This window comes from Aegilops tauschii, chromosome 4, assembly GCF_002575655.3.
Source record: "Aegilops tauschii subsp. strangulata cultivar AL8/78 chromosome 4, Aet v6.0, whole genome shotgun sequence".
Taxonomy (NCBI): domain Eukaryota; kingdom Viridiplantae; phylum Streptophyta; class Magnoliopsida; order Poales; family Poaceae; genus Aegilops; species Aegilops tauschii.
In genome coordinates this window covers 471,006,685-471,033,069 of record NC_053038.3, presented here as the reverse complement: position 1 = coordinate 471,033,069, position 26,385 = coordinate 471,006,685, and the positions used below count along the sequence as shown (strand labels likewise).

The following is a 26,385-nucleotide window of genomic DNA, read 5'->3' as shown; positions in this document are numbered from 1 at the left end:
TTTCAGTTTTAGAAAAACCAAAAGAAAATGATGGAAATGTCAAAAAAATAAAATAAAATAAGTTTCTCATGTGATATGTGGTCTAGTTGTTGGGAAAATTAACAAATATGAATTTCGACTTTATTTGCAAAATCTCTCTGGAAATTCTTAAAATGGGCATAACTTTTGCATACGAACTCGGATGAAAAAGTTTTTTATATGAAAAATCATCTACTCGAAAAGTTACATCCGAATTTCATCGGGGGAACCCCATTAAACATTTTCAAAATCCTCAAAAACCTAACAGAAAAAAGATACGGGGCTTTTAAGATCTGGAGAGGCAAAAAATTCAAAAAAATTCAAATTGTGGTCAAACTGTGGTCAAACAATGGTCAAACTAATTATTCTAGAATATTAGTGTTACTAAATAATTATTTCAGATTTTTTTAAATTTTGGTCAAATCTGGTCAAACAGTGGTCAAACAATGGTCAAACTAATTATTCCAGAAATATTAGTGTTACTAAATAATTATTGTTTTTTAAAACAATAGTTTCAAACTCAAACAGTGAAATGTGTCACTTCATGCTCAAGCTAAATTCCTGAGGGTTAATAGAATTGACATCCTACTATTGTCAGGAAAACAACAAGTGCATACTTGGAAACGAGGGAGAATAGAACCCGGAAGTTAAGCGTGCTCAGGCTGGAGTAGTGAGAGGATGGGTGACCGTCCGGGAAGTTAGATGATTTGGAATGATGAGGGGTGATTAGAGATTAGAGGATAAAAAAAATTCGCAAAAAAACCAGGTTTAAACCTGCGGAGGAGGCCTTTAGTCCAGGTTAGCCACGAGAACCGGGACTAAAGCCTTTAGTCGCGGTTCGTAAGAGGCGCGACTAAAGGGGGGGTCTTTAGTCGCGCATATTTAGTCTCGGTTGCACAGCCGGGACTAAAGGCCTTTGCGAACCGGGACTAAAGGCCTTTTTTCTACCAGTGTAACCAGACTAACATAATTTCTCACCATATGTCATTGGTTTAAATAATGGGCTACGACAACCTAGGCTTGGCGCTGAATTAACGCTATAGCGTGCTAAATTAACGCTAAATTATACATGACGCGTGTAGTGCGAGGTCCGTCCAAACGCTATAGCGACCGTGTAGCATTGAAATAGCGCACTATTTAAAACTATGCCATATGTTTTGGCGGTAGTGGGACAAACGGGTTACCAATAAGGGATGGGTTACTGTTTCCATATTCTTCTATTATATGAGTTCAAATTGGTCCTTAATTTCAATTTGAGAATTTAAAACTACAAAGCCAACTAAACAACAAGAATACTCATATTATATGATACATAATTAAGGGTTATATACGTACCAACATTTTATTTTATTTTTCAGTTTTATAAAGAAAGCTATATTTCAAAATAAATTTAACTCAAATAACAAAACAATTCCAATTTGAATGGTACCTCAGATTTTTATTTTGAAGGATCCCCTTAGAAATAATCACAGTAAATGCAAGATGGGACATCTTGGATACGGTCCTTCAAGGGTTTGAGCAAGATTTCCAAATGGGGACTTATGGATAGATCTCCTAATTAAAACAACAAGACATATGACCCCATCGATAGCGTCAAAATGGGCACACCACGTGTTTTCAATGCAGTTGATTGCTAGTAGAGATGTACTACCTAAAAATAATAAATGCATGGTGTACATATATATATATTGGTGCTCTGGCTCAAGCAGTTAACAAATACACAACACCGCCTTCAGAGATATACAACGCAATGGCAGCTCAAGCCCCGACTATGGCAGTCCCTACGGACGCCCAGCTGATTCAGGCGCAGGCTGGCCTATGGCGCCATAGCCTGTGCCACCTCACAGCCATAGCACTCAGGTGCGCCGTCCAGCTCGGTATCCCTACTGCGATTCACCGACTCGGCGGCACAAGTTGCCTGATCTTGTCACTGCACTGTCCCTCCCACCATCTAAGACGCCATACCTTGGCCGTGTCTTGCGGTTGTTGCCCACATCAGGCGCCTTAGCGTCCCCTGAGGAGGGGATCTACTCCCTCGTCCCGCTATCATACCTCCTGGTGGATGGTGTATTCATTGATGGTGAGGCCAGCCAGAAGGCCATTGTGCTTGCCACGACCTCAAGACATTACATAGAGGTGACCTTGGGGCTAGCTGACTGGTTCAAGAAGGACATTGCACCACCGCCATCACCATTTGAAGATGTGCATGGTGCCACACTCTTCGAGGAGAGTATGGCGCTCCTCGACCCAGAGTCAGACAAGGTGTTCCATGAAGCTTTGGCTGCCCATGACCATTTGGGGATCGGCACCATATTACGGGAATGCCATGACTTATTCAAGGGGGTGCAGTCACTCACCGACTGTTTTGGTGGTGATGGAACGACGGCTAGGGCTATTTTCAAGGCCTTCCCGCATATCAAGTGCAATGTGTTGGACCTTCCGAAGGTGATCGAGAAAGTCCCAAGTGATGGTATAGTTAACTATGTCGCTAGTGACCTATTCCATACCATTCCACCTGCTCAAGCTGTGATGCTTAAGGTATGAAGTGTTGTCTTTGTAAACTTTTCCAAAACAATTTTCCAAAACAAATGCAGGAAGAATGTGTACCTGGGCCATCGTCAATTTCTTCCGACCAACCATCAATGTCGAAAGAAAGGCAAGCATTTCAAAGGCGAGGCAGATCACCGGAAGAAGCCCGCCATGCATACCGGTGATCACGTACTTGTTGGGGAACGTAGCAATAATTCAAAATTTTCCTACGTGACACCAAGATCAATCTAGGAGATGCTAGCAACGAGAGAGAGGAGTGCATCTACATACCCTTGTAGATCGCGAGCGAAAGCGTTCAAGAGAACGGGGTTGATGGAGTCGTACTCGTCGTGATCCAAATCACCGATGATCCTAGCGCCGAACAGACGGCACCTCCGCGTTCAACACACGTACGGAGCAGCAACGTCTCCTCCTTCTTGATCCAGCAAGGGGGGAGGAGAGGTTGATGGAGATCCAGCAGCACGACGGCGTGGTGGTGGAAGTAGCGGGATTCCAACAGGGCTTCGCCAAGCGCTGCGGGAGGAGGGAGATGTGTCACGGGAGGGAGAGGGAGGTGCCAGGGCTTGGGTTATGGCTGCCCTCCCTCCCCCCACTATATATAGGGCCAAGGGAGAGGGGGGCGCAGCCTTGGCCCTTCCTCCAAGGAAGGGTGTGGCCAGGGAGGAGTCCATCCTCCCCAAGGCACCTAGGAGGTGCCTTCCCCCTTTAGGACTCTCCCTTTCCCTTATCTCTTGGCGCATGGGCCTCTTGGGGCTGGTGCCCTTGGCCCATATAGGCCAAGGCGCACACCCCTACAGCCCATGTGCCCCCCCGGGGCAGGTGGACCCCTCTGGTGGACCCCCGGACCCCTTTCGGCACTCCCGGTACAATACCGATAATGCACGAAACTTTTCCGGCGACCAAAATAAGACTTCCCATATATAAATCTTTACCTCCGGACCATTCCGGAACTCCTCGTGACGTCCGGGATCTCATCCGGGACTCCGAACAACTTTCGGGTTACCGCATACTAATATCTCTATAACCCTAGCGTCACCGAACCTTAAGTGTGTAGACCCTACGGGTTCGGGAGACACGCAGACATGACCGAGACGACTCTCCGGTCAATAACCAACAGCGGGATCTGGATACCCATGTTGGCTCCCACATGCTCCTCGATGATCTCATCGGATGAACCACGATGTCGAAGATTCAATCAATCCCGTATACAATTCCCTTTGTCTATCGGTATGTTACTTGCCCGAGATTCGATCGTCGGTATCCCAATACCTTGTTCAATCTCGTTACCGGCAAGTCACTTTACTCGTACCATAATGCATGATCCCGTGACTAACTCCTTAGTCACATTGAGCTCATTATGATGATGCATTACCGAGTGGGCCCAGAGATACCTCTCCGTCATACGGAGTGACAAATCCCAGTCTCGATTCGTGCCAACCCAACAGACACTTTCGGAGATACCTGTAATGCACCTTTATAGCCACCCAGTTACGTTGTGACGTTTGGTACACCCAAAGCATTCCTACGGTATCCGGGAGTTGCACAATCTCATGGTCTAAGGAAATGATACTTGACATTAGAAAAGCTCTTAGCAAACGAACTACACGATCTTGTGCTATGCTTAGGATTGGGCCTTGTCCATCACATCATTCTCCTAATGATGTGATCCCGTTATCAATGACATCCAATGTCCATGGTCAGGAAACCATAACCATCTATTGATCAACGAGCTAGTCAACTAGAGGCTTACTAGGGACATGTTGTGGTCTATGTATTCACACATGTATTACGGTTTCCAGTTAATACAATTATAGCATGAACAATAGACAATTATCATGAACAAGGAAATAAAATAATAACCATTTTATTATTGCCTCTAGGGCATATTTCCAACAGTACTTGCTATGGTCAATGATTTACACGTAATCTTTGGAAAGGGTCCCGGCGGACTAGCTGTTCCGAATGACGCTGAGGGACACGAACTCATGTGGAAGAAGAAATCTATATTTTGGGGCCTACCCTACTGGAAAGACCTAGAGGTCCGCTCTTCAATCGACGTGATGCACGTGACGAAGAACCTTTGCGTGAACCTGCTAGGCTTCTTGGGCGTGTATGGGAAGACAAAAGATACACCTGAGGCACGGGAGGACCTGCAACGTTTGCACGAAAAAGACGGCATGCCTCCGAAGCAGTATGAAGGTCCTGCCAGCTACGCTCTTACGAAAGAAGAGAAAGAAATCTTCTTTGAATGCCTGCTCAGTATGAAGGTCCCGAGTGGCTTCTCGTCGAATATAAAGGGAATAATAAATATGCCAGAGAAAAAGTTCCAGAACCTAAAGTCTCATGACTGCCACGTGATTATGACGCAACTGCTTCCGGTTGCATTGAGGGGGCTTCTACCGGAAAACGTCCGATTAGCCATTGTGAAGCTATGTGCATTCCTCAATGCAATCTCTCAGAAGGTGATCGATCCAGAAATCATACCAAGGCTAAGGAGTGATGTGGCGCAATGTGTTGTCAGTTTCGAGCTGGTGTTCCCACCATCCTTCTTCAATATCATGACGCACGTTCTAGTTCATCTAGTCGACGAGATTGTCATTCTGGGGCCCGTATTTCTACACAATATGTTCCCCTTTGAGAGGTTCATGGGAGTCCTAAAGAAATATGTCCGTAACCGCGCTAGGCCAGAAGGAAGCATCTCCATGGGCCATCAAACAGAGGATGTCATTGGGTTTTGTGTTGACTTCATTCCTGGCATTAAGAAGATAGGTCTCCCTAAATCGCGGTATGAGGGGAGACTGACTGGAAAAGGCACGCTAGGAGCGGACTCAATAATATGCAGGGACGGGCATTCTTGGTCTCAAGCACACTACACGGTTCTACAGAACTCTACCTTGGTGACCCCGTATGTCGATGAACACAAGAATAGTCTGCGCTCCAAACACCCGAAGCAGTGTGACGACTGGATTACATGTGAACACATCAGGACTTTCAGCAGTTGGTTGGAAACACGTCTCAGAGGTGACACCACTGTTTGTGATGAGTTGTACTCGTTGTCTAGGGGACCATCTTCGACTGTATTGACTTACAAATGATACGAGATAAATGGGAATACATTTTACACGATCGCCCAAGATCAAAAGAGCACCAACCAAAACAGCGGTGTCCGCTTTGATGCAGCAACCGAGAGGGGAAAGGACACATATTATGTTTACATAATGGACATATGGGAACTTGACTACGGACATGATTTTAAGGTCCCTTTGTTTAAGTGCAAATGGGTCAATCTGTCAGGAGGTGGGGTACAGGTAGACCCACAGTACGGAATGACAACAGTGGATCTAAACAATCTTGGGTACACTAACGAACCATTCGTCCTAGCCAATGATGTGGCACAGGTTATCTATGTGAAGGACATGTCTACCAGACCGAGAAAAAGAAAAGATAAGGAAGCGAATACATCATACGGTGAGCCAAAGCGCCACATAGTTCTTTCAGGAAAAAGGGACATTGTGGGAGTGGAGGGCAAGACAGACATGTCTGAAGATTATGAAAAGTTTCATGAAATTCCTCCCTTCAAAGTCAAGGCTGACCCAAGCATCCTGATAAACGATGAAGATTATCCATGGTTACGGCGCAATAAGCAAATGACACAAGCGAAGAAAAAGTGAATACTTTCTCCCGCAACTATTATGATGATACCATGCCAACTTTGTAACAGACGAGTATGATACCATTGTCCGTTTTGTACACGAAGTGCATCCAGTTTTTGCCGTAACCTCTCAACTTTCTTGCACATGCTATGTGGATGAAATGATGATAACATGCCAACTTTCAACCTTTTCAGAGTTCATTTGAAATGCTTTTCAATTTCAGGGTCTTATAGCTCAAAATAATCAATAAATGCATGAAAAATAACAAATGAAGTCAGAAAGGGTTGAAAATTAATGATGTGGCTTTGAATGGTGCATTTTGAACACACAAAAAGTCTGAAAATAATCAGTAAATGCATGAAAAATGGTGCATGAAAAATAACAGATAAAATAAATAAGTAATTAGAAACAAAATAATATAAACTTTAATAAAATATATAAGTAGAAACAAAATAAAATAAACTTTAATAACATAAATAAAATTTATGAAACTAAAATTATCAAAGTATTTTCTGTTCAAAACATTATAAGCAACCTCTAGTATTATTGAAACTAAAATTATATAAAATTGATGCAACTAAAATTATCAAAGTATTTTCTGTTCAAAATCATTGAAAGCAAAAATAATTTTCATAAAGAACTTTTTTTGTTAGAAACTTTAATAGCAAAAAGAATTATCATAAAGTAAAATAAATAAGTAATTAGAAACAAAATAAAATAATATAAATAAGTTTTTTGTTGTAAGTAGAAACAAAACAAAATAAATAAAGCAAAAAAGAAAACAAAAAACAGGCAAAAAATAAAATTTATGCCACCTACTAGGCCACCACGGCCTGAATACGACTAGAAACCCATCCATGGGCCAGGATTCAGGCCCACAGAAGGCCCAGTAGGCCCACACGCATGTACAGAGAGGTTAGGCCCGTAAGCCTGCTTTAGAGAGGAGCTCGACAGCTCAGGCGCACTGCACCTTATAAACAGGTGCGGCTCTCTCTCAGCTAGCGAGGTGGGACTAAACTCCCACCATCACGCCGTTGTGCAAGGCTTTCCGTCCCGGTTGGTGGCACCAACCGGGACTAAAGGGTGCCTTTGGTCCCGGTTAGTGGCACCAACCGGGACCAATGCCCCCCTTTAGTGCCGGTTGGTGCCACCAACCGGGACTAAAGGTAGCATTGGTCCCGGTTGGTGCCACCAACCGGTACCAATGCTCTTTGTATATAAGCAAACACTTAGCAGTTTTGACCAAATCCATCACTTCTTCACCCCCCGACGCCCCTGCTCCTCCTCGCCGTCGCCGCCCGACGCCCCTGCTTCACGTTGCCGCCGCCGCCACCGATGTCGTCAGGCTGCTCGACGTCGCCGTCGCCGCCGCCACCGACGCCGTCAGGCTGCTCAACGTCGCCGCCGCTTTCGCCCTCTGCCCCGACGCCCCTGCTCCTCCGAGTCGCCGTCGCCGCCCTCTGCCGTCGCCGTCGCCCCTGCTCCACCGTGCCTCGCCGCCCCCTGTGAGCACGAGCCTGCTCCCGCGCCCCTCCCCTATCCCGCGCCCCTGCGCCCCGCCCCGCCGGCGCCGGCGCCGGCCCCTCCGTCGTGCCCCTCCGCCCCTGCGCGGTGCACTTAGATGTTTTTACATGTTTTTTAGATTATTTTAGTTTATGTTTAGTTTAGTTTTAAGATTAGGAAAATTTCAGATGTGTAGTAATATTTATTTAGATGTGTAGTTAATTTAGATGTTGTAATTTGTTCATAAAAATTGTGCACTTTTGTATAGAAACTTTATTTTTTTTCATATGTACGAAAATGTAGAGTGAAAACGAAAACAAACATATAAGAAAAAACAAAGGAAAACATGAAGAAAGAAAAGAAAACCGCCGGCCACCACCGCATTTTCATAAAGTGTTTCCACCGAGTCCACGTCGCACCGATCGAGCACCCCCCGTCGTCGCCATCGCCAGACGCCCCCGCTGTGAGCCGCCGCGCCGGTCCGGCTCTGTTTTTATTTTGTATTAGATTAGTTTTTTGTTCATATATATAAAATGTATATTTGTATGTATGTGGTTATATGTAAGTTCAGAGCATGTTTTTTATTAGATTAATTTCTTATTAGATTTATTACATTAATTTTTTTGTTCACAACATGTTTTTGTTCGTATATGTATTTTTTTGTTCATATGTGTATTAATGTTTTTGTTGTATATATGTAATTTTTTTCAATGTATATATGTATGTGGTAGCTATATATGCATGATGAGGGGGGTGGGGTCGATATACCCCCTCCCCGATAATTTCAACATGAGGGGAGGTCGATACCCCCTCCCCGATAACATTTTTTAGAAAAGTTTTATATATCTAGCTAGGAAGAAAGGAAGAAGGAATGAACTAAGAAGAGGATTAAGAAGAAAAATAAGAGGAGAAGAAGAAGGAATAGAGGAGAAGAAGAAAAAATAGACTTCTCCTTTTTTTCTTCTTCTCCACTTTTTTGATCTTCAACTTCCTCTTCTTAATTTTTATCGGGAACTCCATTCCAAAATAATTTCGACATGATGGGCGGTCGATATATATACCCCCTCTCGACTGTGATAACTTATACCACGGGAGCACCCCCCCCGGCCCTCTCGCTCGACCAAAACTCTCGAGGACACCCAAACCCTAGGAAAAAACGATGTCGGTCTCCTACCCCCTCCCGCCGCGCCCCTACCCTTGAAGCGTTGCCGAGGCCACCCAAACCCGGAATAAGCTAGGTCTACGTTTGCACTAATATATCCACCTGCTGTCATGTTTGTGTAATAATTGCCATGTTGTAATATTTGCAGAAACAATGAAGCACAGACGAGACGAGGAAGCAGAAGAGGTGTTGGGGGACATAATCTTAGCCGGAGGTGATATCTTGTCGTATCTTAACAACAATGATGGTCTGAAAGAACAGGGTGAAGAAGCAGGCTACGGTGATTGAAGAGTGGAGGAGGAAAGACATGATTATGATGGCTCCGGTGACCCAATGCTGGTGCAAGAAGGAGCCCGTGGTGACGGCTCCGGGGACCGAACAGAGTCCGGCCAGGTAAATATATTAGTTAAGCCTGTGCTGACTAGCTAATTGATGCATTCATTGTTTTGGTATGTACACATATTAATTAACTCTCGTCTTTCTTCTTTTTTCTAGCCCTCCGGATCGAGCACAACTTCGGTAAAGAGACGAGGCCCGAAGAGAAAGTTGCGCTCGGATGAAAGGTTTGAGATCACAGCAATCGCGCGCGACGGCCAACCGATTGAACCCATCCGGACAAAGGAAGCATTTGCGGCTCAGTGCGGGGTTCTTGTTAGGGACAAGATCCCGATCAGCATCCACCAATGGTAAAAGCCTAACAAGGAAGACCCTGAGGTGTCTTATGTCAATGATATGCAGAAAGATGATCTTTGGACTGAGCTGAAGGCAAATTTCATCCTACCGCCAGAGGAGGATCCGGATAAGCTAGTTAAAGAGCAATTAATCAAGTCTCATGCTCTTAAGAAGATGGCAGACCTATTCAGGAGGTGGAAGAATGAGCTGAAAACGTTTGTCGACAAAGAAGAGACACCAGAATTCATCAGCCGGTATGAGAAGATCAGAGATCACTGGCCCGCATTTGTGGCTCACAAGACATCGGAAAAGAGTAAGAAGATGTCAGCGACAAACAAGAAGAATGCTGCGAAGAAGAAGCTTCACCATCGCACGGGGTCAGGTGGCTACCTCAAAGCCCGGCCTAAGTGGGCCAAGGCTGAGAATGATCTGCTTGATAAAGGGATCGAACCAGAGACAATGAACTGGCCAGACCGTTGCCGGACTTGGTTCTTCGGGGCTGGCGGAAAATTGGACCCTGTATCAGGGAGGTGCGTTTGGACGGACGAGCTTTTGAGAATACCAGTCAAGAGGCTTCAGCACTATATCGATGCAGCGCAGCAAGGGACGTTCGTTCCAGACAGAGAGAACGACGAGCTCACAATGGCCCTCGGGAATCCTGAGCACCCTGGATGGACACGAGGCACGCCAGGCTCCGTTCCGTGGAAGGCTGGTTTTCCGGACGCAGGCGGTTACAAAAGCCAGGAGAGGAGGAAAAAAGTGGAGCAGACCCAAATTCAGAAGCTGCACGAAAGGGTTCAAGCGCTAGAGGAACGAGACGGCAATCGACATGCCGAAACTACCCCTGAAGCTACCCCGCCATCTCAGCGGAGAAGCAGCGTGGCTTCCACCGAGCTGCTTCAGCAGGAGCATGTCTTGAAGGCTCCTGCTAGCTACCCCGTGGATGCTATCACGGAGTCTCAACATTGCCACCTTATGACGCAATGACAGAACTTCAAAGTCAAGGCGGCTGTTGGCTCTGTTTTACCTCCTGAACCCGGCGCAACCTACCACTGCCGGCCGATTCCAGAAGGATATGCTAGGGTGATGGTGGATGAAATAACGGAGGGATTTGAGGACCTCAGGATTGACCACCCTACCGGTGAAGGGGAGACTCGGCTGGGTTCTGCTCTGAAGACTCCATGCCTATGGCGGAAGGAGCTCATCAACCTTCCGAACTGGACGCCTCCGGCGAGTAAGGGCACTCCGCCTCCTCCTCCGGCGAGTGATCAAGGCACTCAGCCTCCTTCTCCGGTGTGTGGCGGCACTCCGCCTCCTCCTCCTCCGGCGAGTGATCAGGGCACTCAGCCTCCTTCTCCGGCGCGTGGCGGCACTCCGCCTCCTTCTCCGCCTGCGCCGGCGTGCCAGAGCAGCCAGCCTCCTCCTTCTCCGCCTCGTCAGCAAGGGCGGAAGAGACCCGCCGCCGCTCCGGCTGCTCTGGTGCGTCATAGTCCTTCTCCTCCGCCTCGTAAGCAAGGAAAGAAGACAGTCGCAGCCGCTCCGTCTGCTCTGCCGGCGTCTAGCAGTACAGCCAGAGGCGGGAGGCAATACAGATTCGGTCCTTCTCTGAAGACTCCAGAGAAGTTACCATACGAGAGGACCGAGGAGGAAACCAGGAAGATCGTGCGAGCCGAAGTGACGAACTTCTTTGAAGGGGTGAAAGCAAATAAACATCCACCTCCGGAGGAGAAGGTAGATCCGGTGAAAGCGAAGCGCACTCTGGCTGCCCTGACAAAACCACCAAAGTCTCCGCCGAAAGGAAACTATGAGCGCATTATTGCAAAGACATTTGCCGAAGCGGAGCGGTCGGGAAGTAGTGTCAGTGATCAAAGGTTAAAAGAACGACGAGCTGGGAAAAAAATTGCCCAGCTCGGCGAACAAGCGAACCAATCGTGCCCCCCGCTCAAGGTGTCTAGCGACATCGTCGCTAATGATCCAAGGATGGTGCCCGGTTATAGCAATCTTGGAGATTACCTGCCCGACGATGTACATTATGATATCTTGGAGGTGGAAGAACACAAATACCATTACGGGAAGCCTCTCGTCAAAGATGAAAGATCTCAAACAATGATGATGCAAAGATTACATGATTGGTACATGAAAACCTGCAGAGAGTCTGGGGGGAGGAATACTTTGACGCTAAGAGTTAAACCGGAGCATGACCTCGTTGGAATTGAACTGTTGAATGTTTCATTTGAGGAGTTCTTCCAGTTTTTCAATCAAAAGGCCCTCGATAAATCAACGATCACTTGCTACTGTCTGTAAGTAGTACTACTTCTGTCATTAAGTCTCTCTATATAGGTCAGCTCTTTCATTGCATGTATTTATAATTATCCTCACTATATTATGCAGATTGAAGATCGCCGAATTGAAGAAAAGACAAATCGGTGAGATTGGGTTCATTAACACAAATCTCATAGATGCAACTGAGGTTAAATATCATGCCGAAAATACCGAGGCCAACTTGCTACGATCGTTGGTAATAAATGAAAACAAAGATATAATACTCTTTCCTTACAACTTCAAGTGAGTGTTACTGTCTTGTGCATATTCGGTTTCCCTTATTAGTCCAGATTATAGTAATGTAATTGATGACTTATGCATGCGTGCGCAGCTTTCACTATATTCTCCTAGAGATTAAGCTTGAGCAGGGAGTAGTAACCGTCTTAGACTCGAGACGAAAAGATCCCCAGGACTATGCGGACATGACTCAAATGCTCGAGAAGTAAGTTAAATCGATCATTATCCACCATATCAGCAACTTTGTTCATTTCCTGATATCAAGTAATTGTTTTCTTTGTCTGGCAGGGTTTGGAGAAAATTCACCAAAAAAGCTCCGGGACTGCCAAGAAGCTGCAATTTAAACACCCGAAAGTAAGTACTATAGTAGCATGTTCCGCGCATCTCCTAGTGATTCAAGCGCTAGTTTCATCAATACCATTTAGCATGCTTGCTTATCAGTTTGATTGACCTCTATTTCTTGTAAAGTGGTTGTGGCAGGAACCCGGGAATAATTACTGTGGATACTACGTTTGCGAGTCCATCCGCTACACGACCTGTGGGCGGGGCTACTCTGACGAACAATATGAAGTGCGTAAGCAATAATATTCACAATTTTATTTTATTACCATCATTTGTGTTGAGTTTCATTTATTCATATATATATGTATTGACCCCCTTCTTCAAATTAGATCTTTCGGAAGCGAGATGAACTCCTAGCACTAGATCGTATGCGAGCAATTCAAGAGGAATTGGCGGCATTCTTCCTTGACCACGTGATCGCTGAAAACAGAGAATACTATGTGGACCCTGTGTTCTTACAATTTAATTAGGAGATTATATTGTAAGAGATAATTATTGTATATATGTAGCCGGTAGTGTCGGATAGATATACGAGAAATTGTTGTTCGGCCAATCTCTCGGAGAAGGAGAGGTGGTCGATATCACTTCTCTCTGTATGCATATGTTCATGACGATCTTCTGTTTCCTTCATTTGATTACTAGCTAGCGTGTCTAGTCCTCTTCATACGTATATAGTACGTAGCGTCGACCAAGCACGGAGATAAGAGAGGACACTTCTCTCTATTAATTAGCTAGCTAACACAATATATGAAACACCTAAATTAACCCCCCAAAACCCCCAAACCCCCCCCCCCCCCCCTTTAAAAAAAACAAAAACCCCAGCCCCTGAAATGCTGACGCGTGGATGCCTATTGGTCCCGGTTAGTGCCACCAACCGGGACCAAAGGCCCTCCTGCCTGGACTCGCCGCACCAGCCACGTGGAGGCCCATCTGTCCCGGTTCGTGTAAGAACCGGGACTAAAGGGTTAGGGCATTAGTAACGACCCTTTAGTCCCGGTTCAAAAACCGGGACAAAAGGCCCTTACCAACCGGGACAATAGGCCCTTTTTCTACTAGTGGATGCAGATTGTGGTCTGCATCAACGACATCTGAAAGATGGTACGTGTGCTGAGTTCGTGGTTAATGGACGGTATGTATGGTTTTCTCCTTCGGCATCTTAGTCGTGGTGGGGTGCCAGATCTGGAGTCCGATGGCGTGTCCGGGGTGTTGCCCAGGTTTGATTCGTTCAACGGTAACGGCTTCATCTTTGGTGAGCCACCTTGGGGGTCCGTAAAGTTGCATATTAGCGATGGAGCCGCGTCAAGCTTGAGTGAGGAGGTGACCCGACATTTTTTTCTTTGGTAGCTGCTGCGGTGGTACCGGAGGCAGGTGACAGGCGTTGGTGTCAAGCTGAGCGACATTCTGCTATCTTTTCAGTTTTGTCGGTCTTTATGTGACTTGCAATTTAATTTTTATGATATGAAAGAGACATGTATTATCATGTAAAAAAATCTCATTAGTTGATGACGATATATTTCCATTTTCTAGGAAAGGAATGGTAATTATGTATGTGCAGTAAAAAGTAGTGTCGTGGCGATAGCCATCGTTAATTATAAAGCCATCGAACAACAGTATGGAGATGGACTATGGCGTCACTTTGGTACCATATACTCCCTTTGTTTCAGAATATAAGATGTATTGATTTTCGTGCAAGTTAATTATTTACATTTTTATCAAAATTATAGAATAAAATAATAAAACCTGTGATACCTAATAGATAAAATATGAAACTAGTTTTCATGATGGATCGAATGATATAAATTTCATATTGTGGATATTGATATATTTTTCTAAAAGTCAGTAAAACATGCACTCGTTTGACTTTTGAAAAAAGCAAATACATCTTACATAAAGGAATGGAGGTAGTATGTAAGAAAAAAAATTACATGCAACCATATGCAGTGTCCACCCGCAAAATAAGTAAATAATAATATGCAGTGTCGCTACTGTTTTGCTAAATGATAAGATGCTATTGTTCCTCGTTAAAAAAGAAGAAGATAAGATGCTATTATTATAAACCAGCGATGGTACTTAAACCTTTTCCCACATTAATGGTGTGCCTAGCTTTAGCCGTAAGTGCCGAGGATTAATTTATTTTCTTAATTCATGTGGCTAAAGCTGGCAGACCATCTACGTATTGTACACAATCTGTTATTTGAGGTCTAGATTAGTCCGTTACTTTATCTCATTCTTTGTTCACTCTCGCGTCATCTTCACACATACCTAAATTATTCCCCTTCCTCCTTCAAAACTTGATAAGCAACGTATTGTCGGAACAATTTTTTGCCTTACTTTATAAATAAAGCTAAAATGTCCAAACCGATACAAGGTGATGAGAAAATTCTTTTACAAAGCAAGTTAAAATAAAATCGACATCAGAGAGAGGAGCGAAGAAGCCACAAACTCAAAGCCAAGCAAGAAAACACGAGAAGTCACACCCAACAATAAGTACCCCAGACCATAGACTAGGAATGACAAATGCGCCTCCTTGAGAAACCACTAAACTGTTACGCGCCGCGCACAACCAAGCAACCACCTGAGAGTGCCGCCACGCCCTCTAGATTCGAATCGTGGAGCGCCGACCTGCATGCGGATAGTGAGGACTGAGAACGCTAAAAATTATTATGTTTTAAAGGTAGGAGACCAACAAGATCGCCCCATGCCAGAATTGAAGAAACTTCACTTCAGGATCCATGCCCGAAGATGCCGGCATATTGCAACCTGATGTTACCTGAGCTCCACATTACCCCAAGAGGATAACAATGCAGCGTTCTGCCACTGGGTAGGCTGCAAAGAAGGACTGGGGTTTTCATCCGGAGCCCTGGCACGAGGAGGGGAACCATGACGACACCTTCAAGAGAGACTCAACACCCACAAGCATTGCCGACAGCGCCGTACCGCGGAGCTTTCACTCGGAGTCACAAGAGGTACCAAGGTCACAAACCCAACCCAAGGGAAGGACCACTGCTGCTGGAACAAGACTCCATAACAAGACCACAGAGTCGCCACCACAAAAGCACCGACAACACTGGGATCACCCTCCACCCCACTCCTCACCATCCACACAACCAAGGAGAGATGCCACCACCATTGCAACGCTGCTCACCGTAGAGCTAACCGCTCAGCCTCACCTACCGGGGCTGTCGCCGGGCATCCAAGACCGACTCTGCACTAACAACAAGACACCAGGCCGTCGGAAAAGGCACCTTGGCATGGACAACGCTAGCACGGGACCGTCGTGTTGCAACACAACATTGGTCAGGATCGAACATCACCAATGTCGGCCCACGATTAGAGGAATACCTAGCCCAAGACCTAGATCGCACCTGGATCCAACCTCCACAGTAAAATCTCGCCAAGGATGGGGATCACCGACGGCAGGCAACACCACGTCCCGGGCTACCTTCCCACAACGCAACGCCGAGGCACCACCGTCACATGTCGCGCAGCCGAGGTAGTAGGCCTGCACTGACCCAATCTAGCCCTCCGGATCCGGCCAAGAGCGAACCCCCTGAGGCACGCCGCCTCCCAACCTGATATTCCCCACTAGCACCTGAGACGCCAAGCTCTAGAGCCTCGCACGCCGACAACTGAACACCGCCGTCCAGCAGGACCAATCTCGCCGACATATCACAATCTCTGTCGTTTACTGACGCTACAATAGCAAGTTGAAGATTTATAAGCCAGATAAATCATGGCGATTTGAGTATCATGGTTCGGATTTTTTTTTTCTTTTCTTTTAAGAAAATACAGAAATAGCTAACCATGGTATGCATAAGTTACAACTTATCTACGTGATAAACCGCAGTTTGCATCTGTGCTAAATATAGTTAGATTCCCAACTACGTCCACGAGAAACACCACTCAATCCTAATTGGTGTTATTCTGTCACCACATGTTTTTGTTTCGTCAACAAAGGCATTGAGGTGCAGACATAACATTAATGGTTCCCTGATGTTTGCCGTGGATCTCGTTTCTAACATGGTCATATGTGGCCATTGTTTGCAATTTTGGAATTGGCTAATAAATGATCTGTTGAATTTGAATCTACATTGCATTGTTAAATTCTTCCTTTAAACGGACAGCCGGTTTGGGTGGCAGTACACAAAAAGATTTGGTTAAAGATCTGATGTCTCTTCACGAAGCTTTTGCCATACGCTAAGTGTGGATGTAACCAAAGTTGTTGGATTAGTTCATACAAAAAATATATTTATTTATGCTACAAATATCCTTCCAAAATCGAATATTCATTTCTGAGCCCAGACTCATGTGCACATAGTCAAGAAAAAATTCATAAAAAATAAAAAATCCAATTTTTTTATGCTAGATAATTTTGTGCATGAGGTGCGCTCTAAATTTCTGATCATTTGGACATATGAGTAGCTTTTAGAAAAAAAAACAAATTGGGTCAGAATAATAAATGAACAGTAAACTTTTTTACAAACCCCAAATTTATCTTTTTTTGCTGAGAGCTACTCAGATGTCCAAATGATCTGATATTTGGACCCCACCTCCTGCATCAAACTATCTACCATGCAAAAAATTGATTTTTTTGGAATTTTTCTAGTATTTGTTTTGATTTTTTTCTTCATCGTGGGTGCATATGAGCCTGGGCACCGAATCTCTGCTCTCTTCCAAAATAATGTTTTGTGCAGTGTAACCAAAATATCAGAGGGGCGACTAATGTTTCAGTACCACAGAACGATCAGATCTGAAGAAGGATTCGAAGCTGACAAGGCTCCAATTATAAGAACCTCGTAAGAAGAGTGATCGATGTGTGTTGCCTGTCCTTTTTTTATACATAAAAGGAATATAATTCTATAAATCTATCTACCTAAGTGACAATCAATAGGGACGCGCTCTAACTAGACCAGTCCAATAATGCACATGTCCCGAAGTCTTAATTTAGATTCCGTTAGCTGGAAAGAAGAAGCGGCCAAATTTTCATGTGGAACACGAGAAGGTGAAATAGTGATGCTATCGACGGGACCATCATGTTGTGTTTCTTGCATCTTTCTGTACCTGAGTCCGCATGTTTGGCGTGCAAACTACTGGACACAAAAAATCGTCAAAGTTTTACCATGCTTTCATCCCGCGAAAGCATCCGACCAACAGCTACAGCCGGCCGGATGGATAGGAAAATACGAGCATAGAGCGGATTGGCTTGAGAATATCTTGTCGGTGTCAAAGCTGTAGAAGCAATAGAGCTATCATGGAATAGCGAGGAGTGGTTGCTCGATCGACGACATGCAAGTAATGCTCAAGCTTTTCTTAGAAGTAATGCTCGAGCTTAATTCTGCACCGTCCATGTTGGTACGGGAGTCAATCATGACGTCTGCGGCACAGTATAGATAGCAGTACTAGCTGCAGGTAGACGATCTTAGTGCTCGAGCTTAATTCTGTACATGTTGGTACAGGAGACAATCACGGGGATTTGCGACACAGTATGGTTAGCAAGTGGCGGGGGCAGCTAGCAGCCATTAAAACCACTGATCTAAAGAAAACAGCTGCGGCATGTTGGCCTGTCTCCGCCTCTCTGAACTAAGGAACCAATTTCTAAGTTTCAACAAACTATGAAAAAATTATGCGTGCTTTTCTAGGGTTCGAATAGGCATGTCATTCTGATCCTATGCTATTCCTTTCTGCGTTTTTACAATCCAATGAATCAAAATATTTATATTTGTTTATCAAAGTTTATAAGGTTAAGTACCTTACTTTTATAGAGGCACTTTCATTGAATTTTCCACCATATGCCCACATGGATGAAGTTTCTTCAACTTGAACATAAGTATGGATTTTGCTAACAATAGAAGAACTGACCCATGTACCCAGACTCCATACTAGTGTTTTGCGGGAGATAGCATCAGTTTTGTGGTCAGTCATATCAGCAAAAGCTGACATGAATACTGGTTGGGAGATGCATGAAGGATACATAAGATCGAATCAACGAAAAAACAACTGAAATTTGAGGTTGTAAGAGCATCTTCAACTTGATTGGACTATTTTGATCCCTGACATATCTGCGGTCGTGTCCGTGGATAGGAGAAGCTCGACCCCTATTTGTGTGCCCCCACAATCACCACCTCATATCCAAATCCTCAAATTCATACAAGCCAATGCAATGTAGATCAGCACAACGTTGACAAATAAACACATAGTAGTTCATCATACAACTGGACATGGCAAGTTCGAATGATAGCTATTTCACAAAAAGGTCCACCTCAACATGCAATCATGCATGGAGCAAAGATCACCACGACATGCAATCTTGCATGAAAAAATGTTTTCTATTTGATTTCATAAGTATCTCACAACTATACAGTATCAAATGCAATAAAGCATATGTATTTTCCATTTTAATTCTCATGTTAGTAACTTAAATATTCATGTTCCATACAACCAAATCTCAATAAAATATATTACAAGCAATTCCTGTAGCAATGCTTGGGCTATCACCTAGTTCTTTTATTTTTCAAAATATCGTTGTAGGGACCTCGGGATCTTCCCTGCCGCATTCCTTTCAAAATAAAGTAAAACTAAAGCAGATTGTGACCAAGAAAAGGACATGATCAAGAAAATTAGTCTGTTACTAACGGAATTCCTTTTACCATCGTGCAAATCGTGTTAATTATGCAGCTTCCCTTCAAGCAGATAGAGCCTTGAGTGACATCTGTTCCCTTTCCATATATATCAACTTCGAGTACACAACAACCAAACCTCAAAGCTTCACCATAATTTCCTATGGCTTACTCCATTCTCCTCGGGGCAGTACTTGCGTTGCTTGTAGCTGCAGTTGTCCAACTCCTTTACAAAAACTTCTACAGGCTCTACTACTCAGCCTATAAGCTGCCTCCTGGTAATCTCGGCGTGCCGGCTATCGGCAGTACTTTCTCTCTCCTCCGCGCCTGTCGCAGCAACACCGACGACCAATGGTTCAGAGACCGGATCAAGAAATACGGCCCGGTCTCTACCATGTCGTTGTTTGGATCGCCGACGGTGCTACTGGCCGGGCCGGCGGCGAACCACTTCATATTCGGCAACGACAGACTCATCTTGACGCAGACACGCGCGCTGAGAGCCCTCGTTGGGCGGTCGGTACTGGCACTCACGGGCAGCGAACTGAAGCTGGTCCGCAGCGCCCTGCAGGGTTACTTGAAGCCAGAAATGGTGAGGAGATACGTCTGCAAGATAGACCATGAGGTCAGGAGCCACATCGAGCTAAACTGGGTCGGTCGTGACTCTGTAACGGTATGGACAAAAGCTTACTGCTCGAGTATATCTTTCATTCACATACAGAAATTATAGGTTCATATCCTCAAAAATATACTCCTCAACGGAAGTGGTACTAACAAGAAGAAACCTATATGAAGTACTCCCTCCGTCCGGGTTTATTAAGGCCCCTTTCATTTTGAGACAAAGTTTGACCATGAATTTAACTAACAAAATATAAACTATATGTCACGAAAACTATACCATAGAAAACCTCTTTCAAATACAAATCCAACAATATACTTTGGGTAGCATATGCTTTATATATTTTTAGTTAAATACATGGTCAAACTTAGACCCAAAATACAAAAGGGCCTAATAAACCCGGACGAAGGTAGTACAGTACATATTTTGCTCACCTTATTTGGTCCATTTTCCCGAGCTGATTCGAACCCCCCTAAATAACAATGTAACACATACTGTATTTAGGAGACAATGTCATATACTCATATAGGTGGCTCAGTCTACATTATCGTAGAATACACTGTTTTTGTTGCACACTGTTCACTAATAGAGTATTCTTCTCTGAGCTTCCAAAAAAATAATCTTCTCTGGCATTACAAAGAGGAAGGGATGTATTTTTCTCCTTAGGTTATTTATTCTTCTCTGGAGTAGATATTTTTCTGGAAGTAGAAATGCCAGGGAAGTAGCAATGGCATTGGAAAGTAGACAAAAAAAAGTAATCTAAACCCTGGCCGGTAACCATTTATTATGGACAAGAACTGAGAAGAGTAAAAGCAAGCACTCGATAACTGGTCGTGTATTCCAGCAACAACGAAAATGATGAAAATACCCATAAATTAGGAGTATTTATTCGTGCATTTATCAATTTATATTGTTTCAAATTGCATGACGATATATTTGGTAATTTATAGATGAAGCATACTAGCTCCTTAAGAGATGACGAAGGGATTTTTCTACTTGTGTAAAAGGCTAGAGGGTCAATATGATACTATATCGAGGGGCACCATAAAATAATTTTATATCTCACAAGGTGATGCAATACACTTCTATAATTTTGATATTCACAAGAAAATTTTTAACAAATAAATGCGACAAGATTTTTGTAAAAGTTAAAATACAGCATTCTAGAAATGTCGTAATGGATTTAAGAAAAGCTAAAGAGCGAATTTGAAATGAGTAGTTGATGATTTTACAGGTCCTGCCAACGGTGAGGAGACTTTCGCTTGCTATCATATGTTCGGTTGTCTTGGGCCAAGAGTCAGCTACCATCAAAAAAGGACTGTGCACTGATTTTGTTACTCTTGGGAAGGCTATATTATCATTTCCGGTGAATATACCATTCACCCGGTTCAACAAAGGTATGGCTGCAAGTGCCAAGATACGAAAGGCTATCACAAATATTGCCCACAAGAGGGAAGAGTCACTGTTGCAGGAAGCAAATGCCACTTCCGATAATGACTTCATCAGCTACATGCTCATTCTTCGTTCTCAAGGTGCCCACTCCCTCACTTTGGAAGACATTGTGGACAACGCGATGGGCCTCATCGTTGGGGCACACGAGACGACTTCTGCTCTTATCACCTTCATGATCCGGTACCTCTCTAGTGAGCCAGATATCCTTGACAAAGTTACTAGAGGTCTGTATATTATTATGCTGCTTTGCTTCCATATTTGATTCAAACGATGGTAATTTCTTCTACACCATGGAAATTAATGTAATCTTTATGCCTTTTGATCTTCTGCAGAGCAAGATGAGATTGCACAGAATAAAAACCCAGAAGATGCTCTAACTTGGGATCATGTTGCAAAGATGAAATATATGTGGAAAGTGGCAATGGAGACACTAAGAACAATTCCTCCAGTTTTTGGGAGCTTCCGAACAACTACCAAAGATATTGAATACCAGGGTTACCATATCCCAAAAGGCTGGAAAGTAAGTACATGTACGATTCCATAATAAATGATTTATTTAATACGTCCCGAGAACTCTATCACAGACAAGTAACATAAGAACATGCAGGTCTTCACAGCGCAAAGTGTCACACATATGGATTCACAATTCTTTCATGAGCCTAACAAATTCAATCCTTCTCGGTTTGAGAAATCCGCACCTCCGTACTGCTACATGCCATTTGGAGGGGGTCCAAGAATGTGCCCTGGTAATGTGTTCGCAAGGGTAGAAACTATGGTGGCCATGCACTATCTAGTAAGGCAGTTCAGGTGGAAAATAACCTGTGAAAAGGAAACCTACAAGAGGGATCCAAAGCCGACGCCCGTTCTTGGACTTCCAATTAAACTCAAGTTGAGACCCCTTGCCAAAAATGTCCAAGCCAACACTATGGATACTGAAACAGGTTAAACCCATGACGAGCAAAATTATGATGATACATGCATAGTCTAGGTTATGAAGACTAGAGTAAGAATTCACAATGTAAATATGTGCTTCTCATAAAAGGCACGCTATTCCATGTGTGGGCTTGTGAGATACTCTTCTAGTTACAATATTTTACAATGTAAAGATGTGTCTCCTACTTATGAGCTATATATTTCATTCCCCCACATAGAAATTGCAATCGATAAAATAGCATTCCTTGCACAAGATGCAATGGTAATTCTACTAGTTACATGATCCACATGATGTGGGATCAAATCCTTGTTGATTTGTCTTCTATGAGATTATTATTTAAAATTTTACTCTCTTCCATGTGGGACCTAGTCGATGATAAAATTTTGAAAAAATCTAGCTGGATGGAAGGGTCGGATTAGCAACTAGTGGATTGCATAGGAGTGCTCTTTCCATTGAACTGCGCTAAGCACTGCACAAAATAAGTTGGGCCTGGCAAAGAAGATCATCCATGGACCCGTAGAGGCGTGTGCTTGAATGTGCCGGCCCCGAATGCCTTGATACCGAGGAAGCTATGAAGACTAGTATACTTTATCATGATGATCATAATAAAAAAACTTGTGGAAAATTACTATGCATTTCAATTATTTTAACTCAAGAATTTTTAGTGATCCAAAGATAAGAAGATGTACATGGTACTCTCTATAAGGGTTAAACTCCATTATACTTCAAAACTCTTTATCTTTTCTCATCCTACGCACTCCATGGCGAATATGGATTAATCTTGGGATGCAGATATATAAAAAATGTATCTATTTATTTCAAATTTAATTATGTATTGTTATTTTCCATGTTATCTAATGGATTCTTATCATTTTGGGGACTAACCAACTAATAAATGTTGAAAGCAAAATTCTATTTGTGGTGTTATTATTTACAAGTCCTATTGTTGGTACCAACTGTCCAAGTACATGATTTTTTAGCTAGCAATTATTTTCCCTTAAATAGATGCCTTGAGGTTACCAATCTGCGAGAGGAAATCACAATGAATCTTGTCCCTTGAATATCACTTAAATAAAAAAAATTACGCCACCCTCTCCCCAACTACTTAGTGTGGTTGTCATTGAGAGTAGGCTGCATAGTTATAAATAACGAATTAGTAGACAATAATATATAAAGTATTTTTGCATTTCCAAAACAAATAAAACAATGTTTTGAAACAATAATTAAATATGTATGGAGTGTTTTTCTTATATAACCGGGGTTCATATTTTCACTAGTAGCATATCTCAAGAACATAATGTTACAAAACAATTAGCATAGGCGTGCGATTTAATCAAGACATGCATTCATCTAGATAATCATAAAAATAATTGCATTTCACTTCATATAGGCGGTTGATGTCTATCACACAACCTTACTTCTCGTAGACCTTTGTTAGACACCAATAATGGAGGTTTCTAGGACAACTACGTTTTCCCCTTAAGTAGATTACCTAAGGTTTATCGAATCAGGAGGAGGTAGTGGCAATAAATCTTCTCCCATGACCAAGACTCAAATCAAAAAATAAAAACAAACAAACTTGTGTACCAAACAATTCTAGTGTGGTTGACAAGCATGCTAGTTTTTATAGTTGCCACAAGCTAGGAGAGGATAGTGATACGTAAAGCATTTTTTATATTTGAAAATATGATAATTGAAAATAAAAAACAAGAAAGTATAGTTTTCCAGGTTTTCTTATGTTGGAAATCGGACTCAGGTTCATAAGCTCCCTAGTAGCTTCCTTCATTAACTGGATGGCACATAAAAAAGCATAGGTATGTGAATTAATCAACCCTCACAATCATGCATGTTACACATGGGTTCGCTAATTTATATAGTCAGTAGGTTCGTAAATCCGATAGATCAACACATGTTTAATTTAATTGCCAATACCCCACGTAAGATGAACAAAATCGCATATAGCCTATCTATTAAATTTGTACAAAAAACAAATCATTGCATAGAACATGATGACATATACTCCCTTCACGTTTAAGGACCCGATTCAACTCCCCAACCAAGGTACATGATGAGTTATGGAATAAATTATGTAGTGGTGGAATAAATTACGTAGTTTGCAAAAGTACTCAATTAGTGTGCTTGTTTTCTTAAAATGTTGCTTTTACTGACATTAATTTGCATTAACTACAATGCATACATGTGTGACCACTAAGTGAGTAGGAACTTTTACATGCATTGGTGAGTTTTCTTTTAATCCTTCATGCAACAATATAATGCACCTTGAAATCCAAAAAATAATCAAGAACAATAGAAACGAGACTAACGAAAAACAAAAACAAAGAAAAATGATAACAAAATAGAGTAGACTCACAGAAGGAAGATTCGGTGTGCATCTATAAATCAATCTTTAAACCAAGATAACAACATCGTATGGAATTTCTCAAACCATAACAAAAGATGCACCACAAAAGATACATATAGCATTCTAATCATGTTTGACCCCTCATACAATCTAGAAAGTAATGCACAATTGAAAGAGGTGGCTACATAGCTACTACTAGGCGTCCATAGTCTAGGTAGTGGACTACTCACACCTGCCACGGTGGATTTCCCCCTCGGACGGGGTGTTAAAAAACCAGTCTGCTCTCTGATTTTTCGATGTTTAAAAAATATCCCTCTTTGGTGTTGGCAAATATTCTATAAAATTTGTGGTGAAAGTATTTATAAAAACGAGGGTTGCGGCCAAAGAGTATACCGAGAAAACCTAGATGGGGTTCGCACCTTAGCTGTGAACCCGCGGATAGGTGCGTTGGTATGCCCCCCTCCCACTGGGTGCCGCTTTTCATGTGTTCATGGTCTTTCCTGGGACTTCCCTCTAGATTTTCTTGGATTTATGTAGTTTAGGTGTTGTGAATTTTCTCGAGTATTTTCTTAAATATGTAAAAAAACCAAGAAAATCATGTGACGATTTTTTGAAGGATCCGGAAGCCACATAAAAGGACACCTAAAGGAGGCCTCCTTGTGGTCGTGCAACTAGTTGGGCGTACGCCAGCTAGGCCGTGGGCCCCACCTTTTGGCCCTTTCTAGCGCCCTTTAGTCGAGGGTTTCATCTCCCACAACACAGTCTCCACTTATTTATTTCCAAAAAAATGATCCCTTATAACATCCTGATTTTCGCATGCTCAACTTCTTCTAAAACAAAGAAGCTTAAAGTCCATTAGAACTTATTATTTTCAAAAATGAATCAACATTTCTGGTTTAATGTAAATAAGCTAGAGGGGAGTTAAAGATCTCATATATTCTTATTTGGGTTTTATCTTTAATATAATTATTGGATTCAAAATGTTCTAAACAGTTTTCATACTTTTTCGCGAGCCTGACTGTCTTTTGGATTTATTATTTCCAGGATTTATTCAATTCAAAAATCATTCTTCATCTCCTCTTTTCTCTTAGTTTTGAGTAGTTTCATTTTTATGCTCTTTCCTATTGACCCATATATATCTTCTATCTCCGTGTAAACTATATGTCGCCTACTATGCAAACATCGCCCGCTTAGTAGCACTCCTGAAACTTTTCTGTGTGGTTCAGTTCTTACGACAGTTGATTTAGTTTTTCTTGGTGATGTGGTATTTTCCGTGCAGGAGGTTAGCCCCCCCCCCCCCTTTGTTTTATCTTCTGGTTTTATTTTTTCCTTTATCCATGTTTTTCACGTTTTCCCTTTTATTTTTTTCCTATGTTCTTTTTCTTTTTCCTATTTTTTTGTCTTTTTTTCTTTCCTTTTTTTGGTTTTTATTTTCCCTTCTCCCTTACCGTTTTTTATAATTATTTTGGTATACATGATGACACTGTTTGATACACAATGAACATTTTTAAACACATGATGAATATATTTGTAATTATTGATTAGGAGTTCTTTTATCTGATAGGTAAAATACATGAAGAATGGTTTTTATGAGCTACATGAACACTTTTATTGAACATGTGGACATTTTATTTTTTAAACACGAGCATTTATTTTGACGGACGTGAACATTTTTTAGAATAGGTCAATGCTTATTTTCATACATGGGAAGTTTGTATGAAAGTACATGATTTTTATAGAAGTACATGAACATTTATTTTGATATGCATGAACATATTTGTTTATAAATACATGAATGTTAAATTATGTGTTTTGTTCCATATGTAAGTGGTGTTAGGTAATGAATATCTAAGTGCAATAAATATTGTGGTATAAACAGATCATAATTTGCAAGATTTGTTCGGAACTGTGAGATTTTTCATTCTACTAGATAATTATCTATGTG

General features: G+C 42.6%; 1 protein-coding gene and 1 pseudogene across 1 annotated transcript; both read left to right on the top strand.

The window, feature by feature from the left end:
- Positions 1-1,759: 1,759 nt before the first annotated feature.
- LOC109739874 (flavonoid O-methyltransferase-like protein Os11g0303600) lies at positions 1,760-2,562 on the top strand (annotated as a pseudogene).
- Positions 2,563-19,164: 16,602 nt separating this feature from the next.
- On the top strand, positions 19,165-22,292 carry LOC109739875 (cytochrome P450 716A1). The gene is made up of 4 exons (XM_020298952.4): positions 19,165-19,746; positions 20,927-21,368; positions 21,477-21,664; positions 21,752-22,292. Exons 1-4 carry the CDS (start codon positions 19,240-19,242, stop codon positions 22,088-22,090), a joined length of 1,476 nt encoding a protein of 491 aa, XP_020154541.1. The 5' UTR covers positions 19,165-19,239; the 3' UTR covers positions 22,091-22,292.
- Positions 22,293-26,385: the final 4,093 nt, after the last annotated feature.